Source organism: Scedosporium apiospermum, assembly GCF_000732125.1.
Source record: "Scedosporium apiospermum strain IHEM 14462 chromosome Unknown SEQ_SAPIO_0090, whole genome shotgun sequence".
Taxonomy (NCBI): Eukaryota; Fungi; Ascomycota; class Sordariomycetes; order Microascales; family Microascaceae; genus Scedosporium; species Scedosporium apiospermum.
The window spans coordinates 361990-384148 of record NW_015971791.1 but is presented as its reverse complement, the minus strand read 5'-3'; the positions used below and the strand labels follow the sequence as shown (position 1 = coordinate 384148).

The 22159-nt window shown below is 52.2% G+C and overlaps 4 protein-coding genes and 1 pseudogene across 4 annotated transcripts; 4 read left to right on the top strand and 1 right to left on the bottom strand.

Annotated features, from left to right (window-relative positions):
• Window positions 1-1807: 1807 nt before the first annotated feature.
• SAPIO_CDS3984 lies at window positions 1808-3553 on the top strand (annotated as a pseudogene; the record flags this gene model as incomplete).
• An 862-nt stretch (window positions 3554-4415) lies between these two features.
• Window positions 4416-5845, top strand: SAPIO_CDS3983 (uncharacterized protein; the record flags this gene model as incomplete). Its single annotated transcript, XM_016786649.1, has 2 exons — window positions 4416-4849; window positions 5167-5845. 2 exons carry the CDS (start codon window positions 4416-4418, stop codon window positions 5843-5845), a joined length of 1113 nt encoding a protein of 370 aa, XP_016643625.1.
• A 1812-nt stretch (window positions 5846-7657) lies between these two features.
• SAPIO_CDS3982 (uncharacterized protein) lies at window positions 7658-8717 on the top strand (the record flags this gene model as incomplete). The annotated part of the gene is made up of 2 exons (XM_016786648.1): window positions 7658-8003; window positions 8101-8717. The coding sequence occupies 2 exons, from the start codon at window positions 7658-7660 to the stop codon at window positions 8715-8717; spliced, it is 963 nt and encodes a 320-aa protein (XP_016643624.1).
• A 604-nt stretch (window positions 8718-9321) lies between these two features.
• On the bottom strand, window positions 9322-11875 carry SAPIO_CDS3981 (uncharacterized protein; the record flags this gene model as incomplete). Its single annotated transcript, XM_016786647.1, has 10 exons — window positions 9322-9666; window positions 9728-9775; window positions 9836-10056; window positions 10120-10311; window positions 10382-10439; window positions 10496-11010; window positions 11076-11420; window positions 11484-11521; window positions 11592-11608; window positions 11732-11875. 10 exons carry the CDS (start codon window positions 11873-11875, stop codon window positions 9322-9324), a joined length of 1923 nt encoding a protein of 640 aa, XP_016643623.1.
• A 6979-nt stretch (window positions 11876-18854) lies between these two features.
• SAPIO_CDS3980 (Carnitine acetyl transferase) lies at window positions 18855-21712 on the top strand (the record flags this gene model as incomplete). Its single annotated transcript, XM_016786646.1, has 3 exons — window positions 18855-19335; window positions 19438-21468; window positions 21561-21712. The coding sequence occupies 3 exons, from the start codon at window positions 18855-18857 to the stop codon at window positions 21710-21712; spliced, it is 2664 nt and encodes an 887-aa protein (XP_016643622.1).
• Window positions 21713-22159: the final 447 nt, after the last annotated feature.

Sequence of the window (22159 nt, the reverse complement as noted above, 5' to 3'; positions counted from 1 at the left end):
GGGGTTGAGAGAGTGAAGGTTGATGGGTGATGGGTGTTTTGACTGGGTGTGGAGTCTTTGGCTGGATCATATTTTTGGCTCTCTTTTTTTGTGTTTCTTTTTTTCATGTGTTTGGGGATAAGGGATGAAGCGTTTCGAAAGGGGGAGACGAGCGGACTCCGATGTTGAAGGTGTCGAAAATAGCGACGAAAGCGGATCGGGTGTGTTTGGGCTGGTGAGCATTCATCAAGATGTTTTTTTTCCTGCACGATCCATTTTCAGAAGGGGAGAAGAGTCGAGAAGCCGGACTGTTTTCTATGGGTTCTGTTTTCTCTCATCACATACCTCTTTTCTGTGTCTTTCTCTTTCTGTTCTTTCACCTTCCGGCTGTTGTTTATTGTATGGCAAACCCGACTTCAAAAAAAGAGAAGGCAAGGAAAGAAGAAGAGCAGTTTCGGCTGGAGGAATCAAGCCTCGTTTTGAAGTTTGAGAGCTTATTCTTCTTCATATATGGAAAGAGAAAAACGGGGAAGCCATTGTTTGACAGCACGTATTCTCATGTACGGACCCAAACAGGGAGGGATTGGTCTGGGTAGGGTAGGGTAGGTAGGGTATTCTAGCGAGATTGCATTATTTTTCTTTTTTCCATTTTCGTTATTTTTTTCCTTGGATTTCTGCAGGATTGTGAAGTTGTGCATGTTGGTGGTTTCTGAGAGTGGTGTTGGTTGTCTCTTGATGGTGCCTCTAACCTGAAGATGGCCTTTGATAGTACGACACTAGTCGGTTCTCGCTTGTTCTCTCTTGCGGAGGGAGAGAGTTGAGGCTCTCTTGTGTAACTAGTGAGACGTCGTCCCTGACCCAAGCTCAGGCGGAGATGGAAGTTGGAATGCTCGTGTAAGCTCCCGAGCCTTGTGGTTGTGAGACTTTAGATTGCAGGGTTGGTGTAAGCCTGATGAGCCACGGAGTAGGTTCTTGGTCTAGCTTGGTTTCGCATCAAGTCTTTCCGCCTTGGGAGCCTGTTTCTATTGAATGCTCTTGTATGAACTGTCTGTTTCTTGAAACGGACATTCCGGAGACAATCTAGTGCTACCTCTCAAGTTGAGCGAGGAGGAACACAATTGATACTTCGCTCCCTCTAGATATTCGATGAATAGAAAAGAAAAACAAAAGAACGAGAAAAAAAGAATTGGGATTCCAAAAAAGTCTAGAAAAATTGTAAAAACAAAGGCTCACGGGGTCTCCGTCTTTCCAAGCTCGTGATCATCTCAGTGGGATCATAATGGCGGTTGGTTTCAATCTCCACTCACACTCGAGCCGTTCAATTGTTCGGGACGGATGAAGCTGGGGTGGCCTTGCTTCTTTTCGGCTTTGCGCAAGAACCAACTGACTTAGCACGCTTGGGTTGTTTATTAAGGTCTTTATAAGGGTGGAGCGTAGGATTGGGGCCAACGGCAGCGGTGAGATGAGATGGCGATATTTCTAGATTTTTTTCCTAGGTTCCACGTGGTGGAAGGTGCTACTCACTATTCTTCTCGCATCGAGCGATGATGGAAGGAGGGAGTGAGAAATATAAAACGCCGACCTCGAGGATTTGAGAAACGGAAAGAGCATCGTGGAAGAGTCAAAACTCACCTTCTCTATAGTTTCCCTTCTCTGTTCTCTACTCATCCCTCGTTTCTTCTCCATAAACGACCGTCTCCAACTAAAAATCTCAAGGTTGCAGCACACAAAGCGCCGCATTTACACACCTTCTTTCTCCTATAATAGACTTGGTGGCCTTGCCGAGAATTTCAAGCGATACCACGCACACGCACGCCAGAGCATCAACATGGACAGCGAGGAGCTATCTTCCCCGGAGCCAGTTGGCTCCCAACGGGCCAGCAACACGACAAACGCTGGCAGGGCCTCTCATAAACGCCACTCATTCCACACCCCATCCCCCCCTCCAAAGCGAGCGAGGGAGGAGGGTGATCTTAAGAACGAAGCCCCTGTACATATTCTCGAAGCTACGGGAAAGGAGACTTGGAGGATTAACAAAGCGTGCCGTCCAGCTACAGTCGGAAAGTTACGTCAGGCCATTGACACCTGGGGAGACTGTGACGCTCTGTTCATCGTCCATGGCCTTCCAGCAGACTACGTCCGGGAGATCAAGGCCGAGTTCAATATCGATTGCGCATTCCTCGAAGCGCATGCTGAGAGAACGGGGTTCCGACCCATGTTCAAGAATTTGGACATTGACTGGGCCCACTGGGAGTATCCCGAATTAGTGGCTAAGCAATGTGGCAAAACGGAGTGTGAAAAGAGATGGATTAGGAGCACCGGTGATTCCTTAGATGTCATGAGCAAGCCGGCTGTGAGGGAGGTGGGAAGGGATAGTATCAGCGCCGCCTTCTGCCGCGTCTCGGTATGGCGGCCTTGGTATAACGTGGTTCTATTCCTGGAGAAGCAGTATTGGAAAGAGAACAGCTCTCTACTCACAAAGGCTCGCAGAAAGCCGTCGGTAATGAGGCTGAATGAATTATTTCCGGACGACCGCGACCACTTACCAGATATCCGCTTGGCAGAAAGCGACGAAATACCTTCTCTCGAGGATGAACTTCTAGCAATGGTTGAGCATGGAAGTATCATGGAAGAAGGGCTCATGGAAGTCATTTCCAGACTTGTTTACCGTCGGTGGATCGACCTCTTCGAAATGTTACCGCCACCGGAAATGTGGCATACCAACAACAGCAAGCTGCACGCACTCATCTGGGAGATGATTCACGCGCTAGAGAAGAATGTTGACATGGCGCGGTACCTTTCTCTGGCGAGGGATATAGCCTTTAGAATTACGTTGGAGGACTGGGAAAGGCTCGTCGTACGAGCGCGCAGCCGATTGGGCACCATTGTTAATACGAACTCTCCCGTCATGGGCGTCTGTCCACGTCCAGCACCAGAGTCGATCAACATTCCCGTTCGAGGGACGATCGCTTCCGGAGGAAACCCCGGACGCAACAACAGTACAACTTACGGCGAGAACATCAGGGATCCCGACAAGGAAGAGATCAACAAGCGGAGCCTCGACAGAGTAACCTACCTAGGAGGCCTCCTCTTACCCATCACCGTCGTGAGCAGCATCCTCGCTATCGAGGGCAGTTACGGACCCGAAGGCGACGCATTCTGGGTCTTCTGGGTGGCGGCGGTGATCAGCTCGGCCGTCTGCATCTTCATAATCTACCTCGACCAGCTACGCGGGCTCGACTTTTGGGTGGAGATTTCGGCGTCTGATGCCGTTGAGGCCATGATGCGGAGACAGCCGACGAAGACGTTTAACCCCGAGGAGAGCGACGTCGGTGGATCTCTTGCTGGAGAGTACGCTGGTGAAAATGGAGACACGCTCCGTGTGGGCGTGGGTGAGGGCGTGGGCGGGAGGCCTGTGATTTGGTTGCAGAGATCGCATGATGGGCACGGCGATCGGGCTTGGAGACGGGATCGTTTGGGTTGGGGCGGAGCGTGCAAGAAGGCTTTGGGGTATTACCATTTGAAGGGCGGTAAAGTGCGGTTCGATCGCCCGGATCGGGAGAGAGTTTATTGAAATTGGGTTTCCCGAAGAGCTGGGCTCGGAAGAAAGAGCCTAGGAAGAGGGTGTACAATAGCTACAACTACAGAGAGGCAAGATAGTAAATGGCCGTAAACCACAGTCTTCTCCAACTGTCCTCTCCTCGTAGGTGTGAAGTATGACTCGTTTTTCTTTCTCTCATCTTGATCTGACTTACAAGCAACCCGGAAATCAGCTATTCCGATGTGACAGAAGGAACCCTCGGACTCCTCCTCCCTCCCTCCTTCCTCGACACATCCGGGCTCTGCCATATCCTTTATATATGAGTCCAAGGCCAGAACTTCCAGCCGAGTAGCTCAAGTGGAGAGACCACGACCAGTGGCCAAGTGGTCATTGGAGCGCTCAGAAGGTTAGAAAATTGCAAATTTTCGTAGCTCGCGGCAAGCAACTGGGATTCGATCCTGGGAGCGAACCCCGAGCGAGCTTTTTGCCCTTTTCCCCTCCTATTTTCTTTTAACATACAATTGTTTTCACTCATCATTATTTATTGTTGGTTTTCTCTTAGACCTCATCCTTCTCTTCCTTGGTATTCGCATCTAATAACTCTTTTGAGGTTCTAAACTTACTCGTAGATGTTTGAAGCCGTGTAAGTCAGAATCGGCTTAAAGAACATAATAGTTTATACCCTCAATCTCCAATCCAGAGCCACACGGCGGTCCGTGTAATGTGCGAAGAACCAGGGTCGTGTCGACCGAGGCTCTTCCAACATCTTTCGAGGTGAGGTGCAACCCCGCGTTTCTATCTCCTGATCATCCAAGATCGCAAGACTACAAAAGCGACATGTGGGAAAGAAAATGCGGAGACAAGCCCTATCTTCTGAACCGATTCCCCAGCTACAATGTCCAAGTTCAAGAAATGGGTGCGCCGAGTCCTGCCATTCCCATCTCATAATTCCCAAAGTTCCTCTTCACACCCATCAGAACTCTCCAAGAGCGATGACTGGCCCGTGGACCAGTGTCCCGTCCTCCCAGAAGAGCGACCGCGGCCCCTCACGGCCTCAAGCTCCAATGAATCACTGGTTCACTCTGCGGCGGGCTCCACGGCTTCCAGTCTCTTCTTCCGGCTACCGTACGAGGTACGCCGAAAGATCCTGATAGAGGCCTTTGGCGAACGTATCTTGCATATAAACCTCACTTTTGGACACCCCAAGGTTGTCATGGACAAGGAGGACATAGAGGAGACATACCGTGGCGAAAGTGCATACCTCTTCCGCGAGGTTCCTCACTGTGGGCATAAGATCGCCCGGCCCGATAGTCCTCGGCGGGTGAACGGGTATGCTGTTGACACGGGCCAGCCGAAGAGGTGGATATGGCACGGCTCGGTGTGTCATCACAACTGTGAAAGTGTTGTCCGGAGAGGTAAAAGGGGCGAAGGGGGGATTAGGGAGCCGTTTGTCGATAGATGTTTTGATGGGCGTGGCGTTGAGTGCCATACATGGTCGGGGGAGATGCCCTCGAAGTGTTACCCAGGGGTTATGGGCTGGCTACTTACTTGTCGCCAGGCGTAAGTTCAGCTTGATCAACATCTCACCCTCCCCCCCCCCCCCCCTTTTTTTTTTATCTAGAACCTAAATCTCTTTTGCTTTTCAGATACACCGAAGCGGTCGAGGTCCTCTACGGAACCAATACCTTCCACATATCAAACAACCCCACTCTCCTCCGCCTCCTCCCCGAACTCCTCCTCCCCCAACGCCGAGAAGCCATCCGATCCGTCGAGCTAAAATATGACTTCTTCCGCATCTACAGCCCCATAGACCCGCCGATGACCGCCGCAGCCCAAGAAGCTTGCGATGCCAGGCTAAAAGCCTTCTGCTCCATGATCGACGCCGTCCCGAAAGCATTCCCCTGCCTGCGCCAGCTCCACGTCAGCCCCCGATTCGAGTGGTTCCACTACAGGATGGACAGGGAAGATTGCGTGGCGAGGTGGAAGGCGGACGTGTTTCCGCACTTGGCCGCGATAGTGTCGCAGCTGGACGCGCTGGAGGAATGCGTGGTGACCGTCGGGTATTTGGTCGCCGAGGCGCTTGTGTCGGAGGCCTTGATAGAGGGTCGGCCGTGGTGTCATAAACAATATCGGGGAGTTGGTCGTCTTGAGACGGACGATGGAGATGGGCAGTGGGAGTACCGTGCGTGGATGCCTGTTTCGAAGTGCGTGGAGGGTGTGGAGGGACAGGCGGCGGCGGAGGAGGAGGGGACGGGGAAGGGGTTTTGGACGGTGATGGGGGAGCTGGAACTGGATACTAATGCTCCTGTTTGTTTTGCTTTTTGATGGAAGGCGGTTGGTCCCGTAATGAGTAGTTCCGAGGAGATGAAAGGATGTTTGTCGAGCACAGACGAAGGACATTCCCACGATGGCGACTCCCAAACCATCAGACTCCGCGATCATACATCCTCTACGGAGACTATAGTGAATAAGTGGTTGCTAGTAACACATTACACACTCTCGACACATTCTTCTAGCGGGAGCGAAGACGACCAAAAAGTGATTGCATTAGTCCTGAGGAGGGCTTCCTCGACGGTCTTGGACCGATGGGCGGTTCCCGCCGTCAAGTTTCAAAGGGTATACCGGGCAATATTCCGTGGTCGCGAGTATTCCGCCATCTTGTATGAGCACATCAGCGACGACAGCAGTGATGTCGATGAGAAGGCGGGCTCACAGGCGGTGGTGGGTTTTTACTGTGTGGTCAGGTTCCAATTTACGCTTACAAGGATATCAAGGAATTGGCTCTCATGCTCGTTGATGTCTCTGAGATGATATGCTGGTTTCCTTGGCCTCGAGGCGGCATCGGCGGCTTCCTGCTTCGAGGTTGAGATTATCCCCTCTCGTTCTCTCGTTCTCTAGCTCTCTGGAAGATGGTCGATCGTCATCAATAATTCTCGACACGGTATCTTGTCCAACAACATGTACCGTCATGTCGGCTTCCTAGATTTGTAAAAACTCTTTGCCTACTCAATCTTCGCGAGAGTCCTGGCTCATAGAAATTGTCAACTGCAGCCTCGTTATACGTGGGGCTGCCTTGGTGAGAAATAATGGCAGAAGGATCCAGTTGTGTTGGGGAATGACTGGTGGAGGGAATAGATGGATCATTGATGTTCTCAAGCCTGGTCCTGTAGTATGCACAAGTTTAGGCACCAATGATACTGTCCAACTGTTGTGACACCTAATGAGATGGACCTCATGGGCGTAGACTCTACGTTGTAGAGCAAGTGACCCATCCACTTGTCTCGGATCATTGATGTCTATCACATTCAAAATCGAAATGATCATTTTAACCTGGCACGTTCATCCTCACAGAGCGTCTGGAAAAGCCACGCGTGGAAAGAAGATCCGAAGCAGCAAACGCATTGCCATTTCCAGGCATCTGATTGGCCAAAATGGGCACGACCCCGCCGATGATTAGTGGGCTTCTACCTCAGTAGTGTACTTGTAGCGAGTACTAAGCAGCGGGCAAGGATCAATTGGCTCCTTCCCAATTCCCTCTCAGCTCCAGTCACAATTGTACTCCGTAATCCCAAACAAGAAAGTACTTCGGACACTGTAGCATTGTAACATTGTAGCATTGTACTTCGTAGCATTGCACTGAGTAATACTAATTCTTCGCAGGCCGAGATCACCAGAACGGAGCCACGGTCTTGGACTCTTGGATGCTTGGGCGGCTTTGTTCCATCATTGATCCCGACCCCAGCCGGATTCAAAGGAAAAAAAAAAAGTCACTGACATCACCAAAACCAAGAAAAAATAAGGAAGAAAGAAATTCCTTCCTTCCCCCCCTTAATTCTGCAACATCCTTAGCAATCTGACTTCTACCACTTGAAATGAAATCTTCACTTTCCACCAAAGCTTCCATTTCGATTAACAGGAGCACAGCATTGAAGTCTATTTAATCCCCGAGCTACTTGTCACCTTATCAGTTCAGCCATTCACGATCCACAATCCACAACATCCCCTCCTCCCACTCGGCTCAACGCTAAAACCAAAGCTTCCAAATCAATTCCTCGAACAAACAAACGGACGCCTGTGACGAGCACATGTCAAAATAAGTCCAACCCACAACCACCGAATCCGTCTTCTCGAGCTTAGATGGCATCGATTATCTCCCAAGCATCCACGAGGACCGCCCGCCACACACTCCAGACCAGCGGCGGCGCGAATCTGCGAAGCGGCCCAGTTCGGACGAGGCGGTTACTTTCGTCGAGAGCGGTAGCGGCGCGACACCTTCCCTTCCTGGTGTCAGGGAAACGCCTCAGGGTGCAATGTCACGACATCGAGGCGTTGCAGAGTGCTAGGACGCAATATCTGGCGGGGAGAGAAGCCGTGACGCTGCAGGTGTCGAGGTCGTATTGGGTCCAGGCTGGCGAGGAGCCCGAGCCCGAGGAAGGCGGAAAGAAGAAGCTGGATGACGAGACGAGGTTAAATCTAGGAACGAGTTGAGTTTCTCCCCTTCTGCTTTTCCTTGACAATTACAAGTCGAGACAAAAAGACATCTTCCAGGACAAACGCCAGCTAACCTTCCCAAACCACAGCAATACGAATCCTCAAAGACCGCCTCCCCACAATCCTCCAACAACCCCTCCCCTCCGAAATCCTCGCCCCCAACATTTCCCTCCACCTCTTCCCCTCCACACACCCTCACCTCCCCGTCGCCAACGGCAAAGCCGCCTACAAAGCCGCCCTCTGGTCCTCACCCCTCGCCTGGAACCGCCTTCCCATAATAGGCAACGTCGGCCTCGAGATCCAATCCATCCGCCTACAACCTGGCCCCCTCCCCTTCACGCCCCTGCGCGTCGGATCCCTCGAAGACGTCCTCGTCGTGCGATGGGTCACCGAACCTTCCTCCCTACCCTCCGAGTTCCTCCGGAACATGGCCGCCAGGATCTCAGGCGGCGGCGGCGACCACCCCGCGGCGCAGGAGTTCATGGGCCTCTTCGCGTTCCAGTTCGATCACAAGGGGCGCATACTCGATCATACCATCGAGAGCGCAGAGCATAGCAGGCATTGGAGTAAAGGGATGGGGTCAAGCGTGCTGAAGTTTACGGATAAGTTGTTGAGGGGGATTAGGCAGAGGGGGGAGCCGGATCCGGTGCCGTTTCCGGCTTGTTCGGGGAGGGGGAGGGGAGGTGAGAAGGAGGGGAAAGAGTGAGGATGGATTATACGGCCTTTCTTTTGCTTCTTCTCCTTCCGTGGTAATTAGAGGGTTTGTGATATCTTCCTTTTCATATTCATGGCGTTTTCTACTTCTCTCCGCTTTTCTTTTTCTCACGCATACAGGAGGGAGGCTCGGACTTGGTTGGAGACGGTAGAATGAGGCTGTCAGGAAAAGACTGTAAATCTAGAATCGGAAGGGATTACGGATTGTATTTGTAGTGTTGTTCTCCCCTCGCGACGAAGGGTTTAAATATTTGGACGGGAAAGAATAAATACCCCTCTCTGGAGTATGTATCTGTTGAAATGCGACTGAGTGAACATGATATGTCTAACCCAAAAACTTGATATTGACACAATACTCCTAGCGGGAGCGATAGGAAACTCTGAACAGATCGAAGATGCATCTAATCAAGCTTATTTTCTCGATACGAAGGAGTGCTAGTGAACAGAAAGGATAGATCTATTCGCAAACGTATTAGGCATACATCTATCTCTAAGCCAGCCTATCCCCAGCCAAACAAAAATGGGTATCCCGAGAAAAGAAACGAGAAAAAAAGGTGCCTCGAAGTTCATCAAATCATTACCAAAGCCCGCGCCCTTCAAAGCGAGTACCCTTCCCTCCTCTCATCTCTAACCCCAACATGCTGCCCCTCCCTCCCAGGAACATACACCTCCCTCGGCGGCATCATCTCCTCCTCCTGCTCATACATTCCCCGTCCCCCATAAGCACTCTCTTCCCTAGTACGCTCAACCTTGCGACGCGGTGCCGTCAGCTCATCCATCTCGCTCGCCTCCACGCGCTCCCAGGTTTTGCTGCGTGCGGTGCCCCTGAGGAGGGCCCATGGGTAGGGCTCGTGGATGACGATGTTGTTGCTGCGGTCTTCTTCGGAGCCTTTGCCTTTGGGGAGGATGACGGTGCCGAGGAGGCTAGCGGCGAGGACGCACTGAAAAACTTTGGTGTTAGTGGCTGTGCAGAGGCATGGGGAAGTGAGGTGGGAAACGTACGAGGACCATGAAAGGGACGAGAGTCACGTATGCCCAGATAATGCCCATCTTCATTTTCAAATCTGCGTTAGTAACCAAAGGTAAAGAGAGGTGGGATGGGAGGCTCACCTTGATCCTTTCGATAACTGCAGCTCGCTGGTCCTCCGGCAGTTTGAGAACAGAGCCAAAGTCCGTCTTGAGGTCGCTGCTGGGATCCACGCCAGCAACGTTGTTGAAGACGGTCGACATGAGGGTATGGCCAATAGTGCCGCCGAGGGGGTTTGCGACTGCGATGAGCGAGACTATGGTGGCTATGTGCTTGGGAAACATCCCGATGCCGTGGAGGGGGACTGGAAAAGAGCAGAGTTAGGTGGTGAGAGACCGAGTGAAAGTAGGGCCGGCATGTTACGTACCACTAACAAAGCGCAGGCCTGAACCAGCACCAATCAACCCCATAATACCATAAATCACCGGCTTCCTCTCAACATACAGAGCCCACGCTAACATGCCGATGCCGACGGCGTGGCAGACCGAGCCGAGGAGAATGGGCGAGTAAGTGTTTCGGGGCCAGAAGCGCGTCATGAGAGACGAGATGTAGATGCCCGCTAGAAGAAGTTAGTAACTCTTACGTCCGTCTAAGGGCAGGCTCGGGGAACCTGTCTTTGGGAGACGTACCGGCTACTCCTGGTGTAAAGTAGATCAGATTGACGCCAGCATCCGCGGGGTCCATACCCTAAAAAGCCAATGTTATCAGTCTGCGAAAAAGCATGGAATCTGAGGAATCCTTACCAGCACGAGAATAAAGTAGATGCTGCAAAAGTAGAAAACCGAAAACATAGCCATCCCAGTCGTAAAAGACGAATAAACCAACAACCCAACATTCCTATCCGTCAAAATATCCCACTTCACCATCGCCGCCTTCCACGGCCACCTCAACCCCAACATCCTATCCGGCGCCATCAAAAACTCCCAGACCCCCCACGCCACGATCGTAACCACACCCACGCACAGCGGCACCAGTACGGCGGGCGAGTCCCAGCGGTAGATGGGTCCCGCCCACGTGAGGGCCAGGATGAGCAGACCGAAGCCCAGGAGGAACAGGACCTGGCCCCAGTAGTCGATGGTTTTGAGCCGGTAGGCGAAGCGGGTTCGGCGGCCGGTTTCGGGGGTTTCGGAGAGTTGGGGGATGGGTTGGGGGCCGAGGAGTTCTTTGCGGATGATGATGAGGATGAGGATGATGCCTGCTGTGGCGATGGGGAGGTTTATGCCGAAGCACCATCGCCAGTCGGCCTGAGTTAAGTAACCTAGTGAAAAGAGTGAGAAGGAGCGGTAGAGGAGGGGAAGGCTGGGATCAGATTTGTTATCGTACCTCCAACTACCGGTCCCAGACCAAATGATACTCCACCAACAAAGGAAAAGATGGTCCAATTCGTAGAACTCTCCCTCAGAGATACCTTATCGGCCAGAATAACACGAATAACGACGTCGAGCCCCGCGCAGGCGATGCCTTGGATCGCTCGACCGAAAAGGAGCAGCCCGAACGCGTTGGTGGGAGATGCCGTGCAGATGGCGCTGCCGATGAGCATGAGGGCCATGGCGACCTGGATGGTGCTGTGGCGGCCGAAGATGTCTGCCATGCTGCCCCAGAAGGGGATGAAGGCCGCAGAGGTGAGGTTGAAGGATGAGACGATCCAGTTTTGCTGCTCGAGTTCGCCTATGGCAAAACAAGTTAGCACTTATAATATATACGGAGTGGTATAGACAACAAGGTACACACCAAACTCTAGAGCGATGGTTGTCAAGGCCGTTGCTATTCTGTATGATAAATAATTTACACATTAGCCTCGCGAAGAAGAACCGACTCCCCTTTCCCAGTCCAACATACATAGTAACATCAAGAGACTGAAGCGAAAAAGGCAGAATAAGCCCCAAGATGATTTTCCATCTATATTTCTTTGCCCGGGCCTGCTCGACAGCACACTCCGGGCAATCGAGAGTCGGCTCCGCTTGGTGGCTACATCGTACTGCTTTGGGCGCTGGCTTGCGGAGTCCGAGGGCTTTGAAGATGAAGTCTATCCCGGCGCCTATGAGGCGAAATATCGTGTTGACTATGAGGCTGATGATGTTGAATATGGCGCCGATCGCTGAGCCGATGAGGGAGAGGACCATGCTGGTCGGCTTGAGGATGGAGATGGACGCTAGTCTGCGCCGGAGGTTATTTCAGCCCTATGCGCCGGTCCGGTCGGTGGTTCGCTCTAATGATCGCCGTCGATGGGGAAAGTAAGGAAGATTGCGAAAGAAAACCCCTCTGAAAAAAGTAATGTCGAAATAGCTTCCGGCGATGAATACTGTTGAAAACTGTAAGAGATGAACACCCTCGAACCTATCCCAGAGAAATCGACCTTGGGCTCGCAATGCTTTTAATCGACTGAGCCAACAAACAATTCGAAGATTGTGGATAGGATCTGCACCCTGTCAGCCATGCTTTGAGACGTTTCTTGGCTGGTGTCACCAATCAATTCGGCCAACAAAGATACCAAAGAAGTCCAACGATTCCCGTGCTGCGCCGCAATTTGATCCTTCTTCGCATTCGCTTAAGATCATAACGGGAGCAGAGGCCTCCTAACCAGGCGCAAGCAACGATATATACACGTATGGTATATCATCTTTTTTTTTTTCCCCCTTCGAATCTCATATTAATTTCCAACAGATTTTCTTGCGTATTTCGCAATGCTGCCAAGCCATCTTGGCGGTGTTTGCTACGACCTGAATCTTCCTCACACAGATTTCTATCGATACGAGATACGGCCTTAAGCCGGAACAGGGGCCCGGAGCCGTTTCTCAGGGGGGACGGGACACCGTAAGGCGGGCGCTAGGGGACCCACGTGATTTGTACCGGAGAATTGATGGGTTTGGACCGACTCGGGGACTTGATGATGATTGGACATAAAACGAGATGGATTAGATCATCACGGCGATTTGTCGGCCAATCCCCAGCCACTGGCTGGCTGTGCATCTTGAGACAAAAATGGTCGTCACCAGGTGCCCTGTGAGATTTTAAATTGCGGGCATTTCTCGATCTCAAGCTTTGAATTATTGGAAATTCCGACGAACCCGGGGACTTCTTTCACACTTCTCTTCAACAAAAGATTCAGGGCCGTGATTACTACTGGATAACCGTCGAATAAAGCGGAGGGAGATGGGAGATATACCGTTGCGGTACTTGCCCGTATGGCAATGAACACTACTATTATTAGGGGTTCGAGGTCAAAGGATTGAAAACCTGAACCGTGCTTTTGCTTTGGCCAAGGGTTTTTGAGGCTTGCAGCTCTTGGCAACGAAGAGAGGCCCTGGATGGCTCTAATTTCTCCGATACGTACCGCCGCTTGCGAATTGGAGGGCATCCCGCTTGACTCCAAGACATTCCTTCGTGCTTCGTAGATTCCTAGGAGTCATCGTTGCAATCGAAGACAATGCTACCTGCCGTCCCTTGGGTTTACACTCTTGGCAGATTACTCCCTTGGTAGTCAGGATGCCTTGGCATCTGATATGCTATTCTTGTGCACTTTCGGTGAGGAACTACGAACGAGGCTAAGCATCGCACATGCAATTCACATGGGATAGCGAAGCAAGCGCGGCTGTTCTCGAAACAAAACCTCCCATCAACAATCACCATCGTTCGATTCGGGGCTTCGTCCGTAGGGATATATATGTATCGGCGCGACCATACCTGCGTGCGACTCATACCACCAAATTTCGACAAACTTTCCCGTTCCGTCGCCCCTCTTCCCCCTCCTCCTCCTCCTTGCGACTGAATTATTAATTGTCTTTTTTCCTTTCTCCATAATGTTTAACAATTACAAGCTTTTTAGACGATGACGAGGGGGCACAAAAATAATTTTGGGCAGGGATTCCCCTCACCAGCACAAGCAAGCCGTTCGCGGACCCGAGGATTGGAACACACTTAATTTCGTCACCACCTTGTCCCGATTTGGCACTCCCGTTCGTCCTTGGAGCGCCAAGCCAGCGGCTCTTATGCATACACCCCCTCCTTCCTCGCCCCATTCCATCTATATGCCGTGTTGCCTACCAGGCCTGCACAACTGTATCGATGGAGCGTTTCATGAGTTGGAAGAGCACTGGCCGAGGGAGCGTTGCAATCGAGCTCTATTTGTGCCAAGGTTTGCGGCTTATGAAATTCAGAAACTAACAAGAGCGAGATATAAATGTATATACATATATAAAGAAAAGAAGCATGCTAAATGTATGTCTTGAAGGTATGGAAGTAAGAGCAAAGGGCGATGAACTGAGGGCCATCTAGATTTCAATGGGATTTAATCACTGTTCGCGATACCTGTTCGCAATACTCCAAAGGCTCCTGACGTGTTTTTCGCCTCGGGAACTTGCCGAGAGTAGAACGCGTGGGTCTGACATCCCACAGTTATCCACCCTGCTGTCGAGACGGCTGAGGTTACCTAGGGTGGTACACTGCATCAATAGGCTAAAAACTAATCGGCCAGGAGGATGCCGATGACTACGCCGCCAGATCAGCCCCAGCCATAACGAGCGATCAAGCCCAATGTGAGAGTGTTCTCCGTGTTACGGGTCAGGCTGTTTGAGACTTCAATCAACTAGGACCCTCTACCGAGTGGTATTTTGTAGCTTGCTCGTAGATGTACGAAGCAGACGCTTGGTAGATGAAAGTCCAGCTTCCAGACTCGGAGAGAAGGGACTGAGGAGTCGATCTCCTTCAGACTTGCCCACAAGGGCACTTTACCCCCCATCTAACTGCTACCCCGGTCGACCGCTTGCCACGCGATTACGATTCAACTCCACGACCGCGGAGATTCTAGAACCCCGATACGACGGAGGCTTAGATGAGACGGCAGCGGTGGGCGTATCAGTTCGGCTTTTGCTAACAGGTCTATCAGGACCCGGCAGCACGCACTTCCGCCGGACGCCCGAGGAGGACAACACCCCGAATTTCATCGCATCAGGGCCAACTTTGCCATTGTTTTGGGGAGGGGCGGGCTAGTGGTGATGGAGTAAGATGAGCATGTTTAGAACTGGGGAAACGAAAGCGATGTGGGGGCGGTGGAGAGCCCGTTCAGCCGACGCTCGAGATATCATATCCACGATTGACGGGCTAGAGTGCTTCAGTCTACCGAGGAGAAGGCAACTCCGGGATCAGAGGGGGAGTACTTCGGTGTCCCTAAACCTATTTCTATTGTTCATGTTAGTCGATCGCCCCGGCTGGAGATTCTAAGTCTTCGCAGACACGGATTCTTTCAAAGCAGGAAGTATCATAGTTCAGAAATGAAATAAGTAGATAGGCAAAGAAAGCTGATTCGTAAAAAGAAGCGACCATTACTTCGTAGACCCTGCATTTCTAATTACAGGACCTGAAGAAAGTGGCCAACAGATAGGATCCCGATGTCCGCCGACTTTCCCGAAGTTTCCGCTCGATACTCTGAACAGAGGTGTGGAATGTTCGATGATCAGAATTTCCGAGTCATGACCGATTAAGAGGGGGAGGACGTCTGGAAACGGTTGCATCAATTGATGGTACATATGCCGAAGGGAGCAATTGAGTCGAAATCTGGAATTGCAACGTGCCCACGAGTTGTAACCTTGGCCCCACACTAAGAACGGCAGTGCTACTTTGAGTTAGTCCAACTCTGGTTGTTTTGAAGTCGTCAGCTAAGCCATGATGTTGAAGTGCAGTCTCCACTGCCAACCGGTACTTCGTCGTAGCCCAGTACATTACGAGAATCTTGACGGTGCGAAACGGAAGGCAGCAAAATGTCAGAAATAGAAATGCAAATGGGTATTGGAAACCGCCGTTCACGGTTCCATCTGCCCGTTCCAAACTCAGCTTCTTTTTAGGAAGTTTGGATGCAACGAGAGCCTACGGTACCAAGTACCTGCTGCATGATGTAATTTCCACGCAGGTTGAGGCATCAAACCCAAGTACAGGTTACCTTCGGTCTGTGTGTGCCTCGACAGTCGCCACGCAAGTGCCTTCCTGTCCTCCCTCACATTCTGTCCCCCGCCATTGCTCTTGCCTCTCCAGGTTGCCCCTCATCGATCCCCGCACTTTGCCCACGCAAATGGCACCTGTGAACTCTTTTTGCCTCTGACGCTACTGGCTCTGGATTCCATCCCCAAATCGACCCAGGATTTCCCCAAACCCCAGACCCCAGACCCCAGAATCGAACCCTAAAAAAGAAGAAACAAGAGGAAAAAAAAAAGCTTCGAGCCAAGACAAAAGATACATTGCCTGCGAGTCTCGTCCGTCTGCAACTCTGTGCCCCTTGCCATTTTAACATTTTGCGAGGGCGAATCAGCTCAAAGGGAAAAGCCCAAATTCATTTTCATATGCCGTCACATTCCATCTCGGGCCCAGAGATCCCAAGGCAAAAGAACTGAGTTTCAAACCCTCACACGCGCACGACCACGAGGGTTTGCTCGTGCACCGAGGCTGCCTCCAACTCCCGAGATTATCGACGTCACGACTCGGGACCAGGCTTGGCAGGTCAGCTGAGCCACATCCACTCATCCACGCACACACCTTATCTTGATCTTGATAGGGATAGGTTGATAACTGTGACTGACTGAGACGGGGATAGTTCGCCTGGCAGACCGTGCCGTCTTCTGTTGCCCTCGTCCCCCTCTAGGCTGTGGCGACAATTTTAGAGTGCAGATTGAAAGGGGTGGTCGGTCTCCTGTTCTACTGTGTATCCCACGTGAAGCACGGGGTTTAATTCTGATAATCTTAGGGATCATCCATCTATCCTCCATTGATCCAGATTCTCACACCACACACGGCAACATCACCATCTCCGTGCCCAATTCCCACACTCTGGCCTCGTTCAGGAACACGGTCCCTCCTTCATCCAGGTCCCGCTGCCGACCCTGGTCTTCCCCATAAAAGCACTTCGTCGAGTCAGCCCACATCAGTTCTCTTTCCTTCCCAAAGGTTCCCCAAGCTCCGTTGTAGCAGGTGGAGCCTTGCATGTTCGATTTTTATTTTATTTTATTTTTATTTTTAAAACCCAGTTGTCGTTTCTTTTACTTTATCTTCTTGTCTTAGGCCCTTCTTATTCTCGGCAAACGTCACTTTTTTCCCCTGCCTGTACTTCTGCCTTATTTGCCAGAACCGGCAGATTTTGCTCCCCGCACGCCCCCCGTGGCCTGCCGTTTCCCGAGAACCTCCCGTCGTCCGAAGACCAACGATTCCTCTTCTTGGAATGCAGCGCAGCGCAGCCCACGCCAACGACTCGAAAGTCCATCCTACCAGATCTTTTTGCGTTTCTCCCCTGTCGTGCTTTTCGAGCTACTTGGCCGTACATTCTACTTTGGCTATTGGCCCCGGAGCACGTTATCCTTGTGGGTCTTGGCTTGCCTCTCCTTCTCCAACGAAGGATTGCATCTCCGTCATCGCCGCGGGGTGCTGAACCCAACTCGACGACCGTGGGAGACCAAGCGCAACGTGGGCACAGAGCCTGGCGTTCGTCGCATACCCGTTTGAAGGTACTACCTTGACTCCGCTTGTTCCTGCGCGCCTGGTGCTGCGCTCCCGCCGGTACGCTGGTACTCGTGGGCGAGGCCACTTGAGTGCGTGATGCGACACAGGAGTGTGGCTTTCTGTGCTCATGATTCTGGTCACGGATCCAGGGCAGTTCTCGACGCCCATCAAATCCGCTCCTCGTTCTTCGTGCCTGTACTCATACTCATTCATCACTGACACATCGACTTGCAGCTACCGACTCATCTCCGCTGCTGCATACACGAAACCCTCTTCTCTCTGGTTCCATCGACACGGCTCCCTTTTCCTGTTAACAGTCCGCATCATTTCTCCGTTTATTGTTTCCACTACACTACTCTATTTTCTCTCTCCACAGCTAGCCCGGATCCCTTGACCCGAGCCAGTCCACTTGGGATCCGCTTTCTTCATTTTCCGTACCAACCATCAATTGATCCATTTTACTCCCATTGAAATCAAGGTTAGTTCAACTCTCCATCAATTCTGCCTCTGCTGGCCGCTTTTTTTTTTCGGCCATTTTTCTTTTTTACCGTCAGGGATGTAGGCTGCTCGGCAGATCCTAAGCCTACAGCTGCACTAGCTATACTTTCCCATCATGCACCATGCATCGCATCGCATCGCATCGGTCTTGCGGAACCGCTCTGTCTAGGCTCCTTCGTCCTCTTTCCCCCCACCCCCCTTAGCAAGTATTGATTTCATTCCATACGTTCCACCGTCCCAAGATGTCCCGTACCCTGATGCCAGAGAACGTAAGAGGACATCATACCTTTCCCCCCCTGTACGACTAGTGTAGTGCTATGGCGTATATCCCACATCGGGACCCAAGAACCGGTACGGTACTCTCATGGTTCGTGCTACCCCCGCTACTCTGCTTCCTCCCTATCCGGCCTTGGTGCCCCCCTGAGGAACCTTGTCCGGATGGCACATGCAAAAGAAGCTACCATGTGGATACTCCACTTGATCGGCATCTTGTCTCATTCACTTGTACCTTGACTCGGCTTAAACCACCCCCAAAGTGCAAGTGCAGCTTTCATGTGCGGCCCGGCCTAGATTTCCTCATTGTCGGATTCGCCTGCCCCGAACTTTACGTTGATGTAATAGTTTAGTACATGCTTTCGAACCCTCCGCATCTTCCCCTCTTCCCCTCGCCCCGTCTCTGGAACCTTATCGGGCGGCCCACTTTTTGTATATCTTGACCGTGTCTGCCTCTTGCCCTCCGTCCGGCCAGACTAACGAGAGTTCCGTCCTCGCCGTGACTGTTCTCCTGTCTCTTTTGGCATCCTTTTTAAGTGCCTTGCCCCGTCCTGCTTCCACTTCATATTCCTTCCCCCTTCACTCATCTGACCTAGTCATCTTGCCCACTCCCCTTTTGTCCATAAGGCATCCTCGAGTGTAATGCCCTCCTTCTGTCTCCAAGACTGTCATTACTTCTACCGAACCGCCCTGCGCGGTCTGAATATCAGCACCTCCGTCTCGCCTTTATACGCTTGATAGCCTGGAGTTGATCATTCGAAGTCTTTTTTTCTCTGCCCTATTCTTTTCTTTTCTACCTCCTCACTCAGGGTTATTGTGTTCTCTCCCTGAACTTCCCTGACTGACAACATGACTGCCACTCAAGTCCGTGTCTTTACACCACCTCGAGCCCTTGGGGAGACTTTGGAGCAGTCCGTTCCTGCGGTTGTTGATAGCCCCCAACCGCAGGTCCGCACCATCCCTAGGGTTAACGGAGTCAACGGGGCCAACGGACTCAACGGCATCAACGGGCTCAAGGCGGCCTTGAAAAGGCCCGAGTCGCCGCTGTCGAAGCAGGCTTATCCTAGGATCCCACCCATCATCCCCAGGAAGATGCCTCCTGAACAGGGAATCACATTTGCCAGCCAGGACTCTCTGCCGAAGCTGCCCATCCCGGACTTGGAGCAGACTTGCGAGAGGTACCTTGCTGCCCTGAAGCCTCTGCAATCCCACAGGGAACATGCCGACACCAGACATGCAGTGCATGAGTTTCTGAGGAATGAAGGTCCTGATTTGCAGGAGAAGTTGAAGCAGTATGCGCTCGAGAAGACTAGTTACATTGAGCAATTCTGTAAGTCAAAACCCACCCAATTCGCAACTTCCTGCTTTCCCGGGTTAGTTTGCTGACTTGTGTGTCAAGGGTACGACTCATATCTGAATTTTGATAATCCAGTTGTTTTGAACTTGAACCCCTTCTTCCTTCTTGAGGATGACCCCACCCCCGCGAGGAATAACCAAATCACCCGAGCCAGCTCTCTCGTGGTGTCCGCTCTCGACTTCGTTAGGGCGGTTAGAAAAGAGGAACTTCCTCCCGACACGATCAAAGGTTCGCCGCTCTGCATGTACCAATTCTCGAGACTGTTCGGTACTGCCCGTGTCCCTACCGAAGCCGGCTGCCGCATCGAGCAGGATCCCGACTCCAAGCACATTATTGTCATGTGCCACGGCCAATTTTACTGGTTCGACGTGCTCGACGACAACTCCGATCTCATCATGACCGAAAAGGACATTGCCATCAACCTGCAGACCATCATCGATGACGCAACCCAGACTCCTATCCAGGAGGCTGCCAAGAGCGCCCTCGGCGTACTCAGCACCGAAAACCGAAAGACTTGGTCTGGCCTTCGAGATCTCCTCACCCGAGAGGAAGGGTCGAACAATGCGGACTGCCTTAACATCGTGGACTCGGCGCTCTTTGTTCTGTGCCTCGACTACACCGAGCCGACCACGGCTGCCGCTCTCTGCACAAACATGCTGTGCGGTACGAGTGAGGTCGAGAGGGGTGTGCAGATTGGTACCTGCACGAACCGATGGTATGACAAGCTGCAGATCATCGTCTGCAAGAACGGGAGTGCTGGTATCAACTTTGAGCACACTGGCGTCGACGGCCACACCGTTCTGCGATTCGCTAGCGACCTCTATACCGATACCATCCTCAGGTTCGCCCGAACCATCAACGGCCAAGCTCCGACGCTGTGGGCTTCGACGAGTCCTGATCCTTCCAAGCGCGATCCCGAGAGCTTCGGCGATGTCACTACCACGCCGCACAAACTCGAGTGGGACATGACTCCCGAACTTAGCATCGCCGTGCGTTTCGCCGAGACCCGCCTCGCTGACTTGATCGGCCAGAACGAATTCGAGTGCCTGGACTTCTCAGCCTACGGCAAGAACTTTATCACGTCCATGGGCATCTCCCCTGATGCCTACGTGCAGATGGCCTTCCAGGCCGCCTACTATGGTCTCTACGGGCGTGTTGAGTGTACTTATGAGCCGGCCATGACGAAGAAGTTCCTCCACGGTCGAACTGAGGCCATCCGTACGGTCTCGGAGGAGTCGGTCGACTTTGTACAGACATTCTGGGCCGACAACGAAGCCCAGAAGAAAGTTGACGCCCTCAAGAAGGCATGCCAGAAACACGTCAAAACGACTCGCGAATGCCTTCAGGCCCAGGGTTGCGACCGACACTTGTACGCGCTCTTCTGCGTCTGGCAGAAGCTCGTCGATGATGAGGCGATGAGCGACTACAGCAGCAATTGCTACTCGTACACGTACTCCCCCGTCGACGGCTACTCGGAGCGTGATGCCAACTCGGTCGTCGGCAGTCCCGGCAGGGATTCGGTTCTCAACGGTGATGTAGGCGGAGGTGGAGTCGGCGTCGGTGTTGGCAGCGCCACCAGCGTCGCCTCTGGCGGATATCGACGCGGTCGAGGCGATAGCCAGAGCTCGCGATCGCGTGATCAATATTCGCAGCCGCTACCCCTCATCTTCGCCGACCCCGGCTGGGACAGACTCAACACCACCATCATTTCGACGTCCAACTGCGGCAACCCTTCGCTGCGACAGTTCGGCTTCGGCCCGACGACGGGTGAGGGTTTTGGTATCGGGTACATCATCAAGGATGAAAGCCTGTCGATCTGCGTGTCGAGCAAGCATCGGCAGACTCGGCGGTTCGTCGACACGCTCGAGAGCTACCTGCTCGAGATGAGGCGAATCCTGCGTATCACGGGGCGAAAGGCGACAATGACTAAGAGCACGAGGGCACGCGAGATCGACCTAGAGGGACGCAGGCCCAAGATGCATGCCCGGCATAAGCCGAGGGGTAGGATGATTACGGGGACGGACATGCACAGGTTGAGCATTAACGGGACGATGTCGCCTACGGATGAGAGCCTTGCTCTCAGTGAGGATGACGACATTGGCGGATGTAAGTGTTTACTACTTAGCCACGTTACATCAAGATGTTGTGCTTGATCTTTGAAGGAATGTAAGATGCTAACGACTTTTTTTTCTGGGCAGATGGTTTCTTTGATGCGGGTATGCTCCTGCAGGCCCTCAAGGCACGCGGCGAGCACGTCGATGATGGGGAGACGAAGCCTTCGGAGCGGGCAGCTGTGCAAGCAAGGCGGAGGGTTGACGTGGGCAAGAAATTGAGGCTGATTGACTACTAAAGCGGGGATGGGAAGTTGGATGAAGGATGAATGGCATGCGTTTATGGTTATGTGAAAGCGATTTGTCTTGGGAATGGGCAGCGATATTTCGTTTTGGCTATACCTTTTTGGAACATTGGCAGAATGGACTTTTGACGATTGCATATATAGCGAGTTGGAGGCTTCTTCTTTTTTGGATATGTACTTCTTTTGAGTGTATGTCTGCATATGTGTATGTGTAGGGGAGTATTGGTGCATCCATGAACTGCTTGTAATGGTCCCTCATCCGGCGTTTGGTGATTAGTTTGGTTAGCCGTTGGACCGCATTGTTGAGAGCAGTACGAAGTACTACATGACGAGTCAATTTCATATCCTAAGGCCCTTCCTTCAGTCTTATTTATGGAGAGAGTATTGTGACCAATGTGCCGCTCCGTTGTTTCTATTCCCACTCCTCGGACGGACGCATCA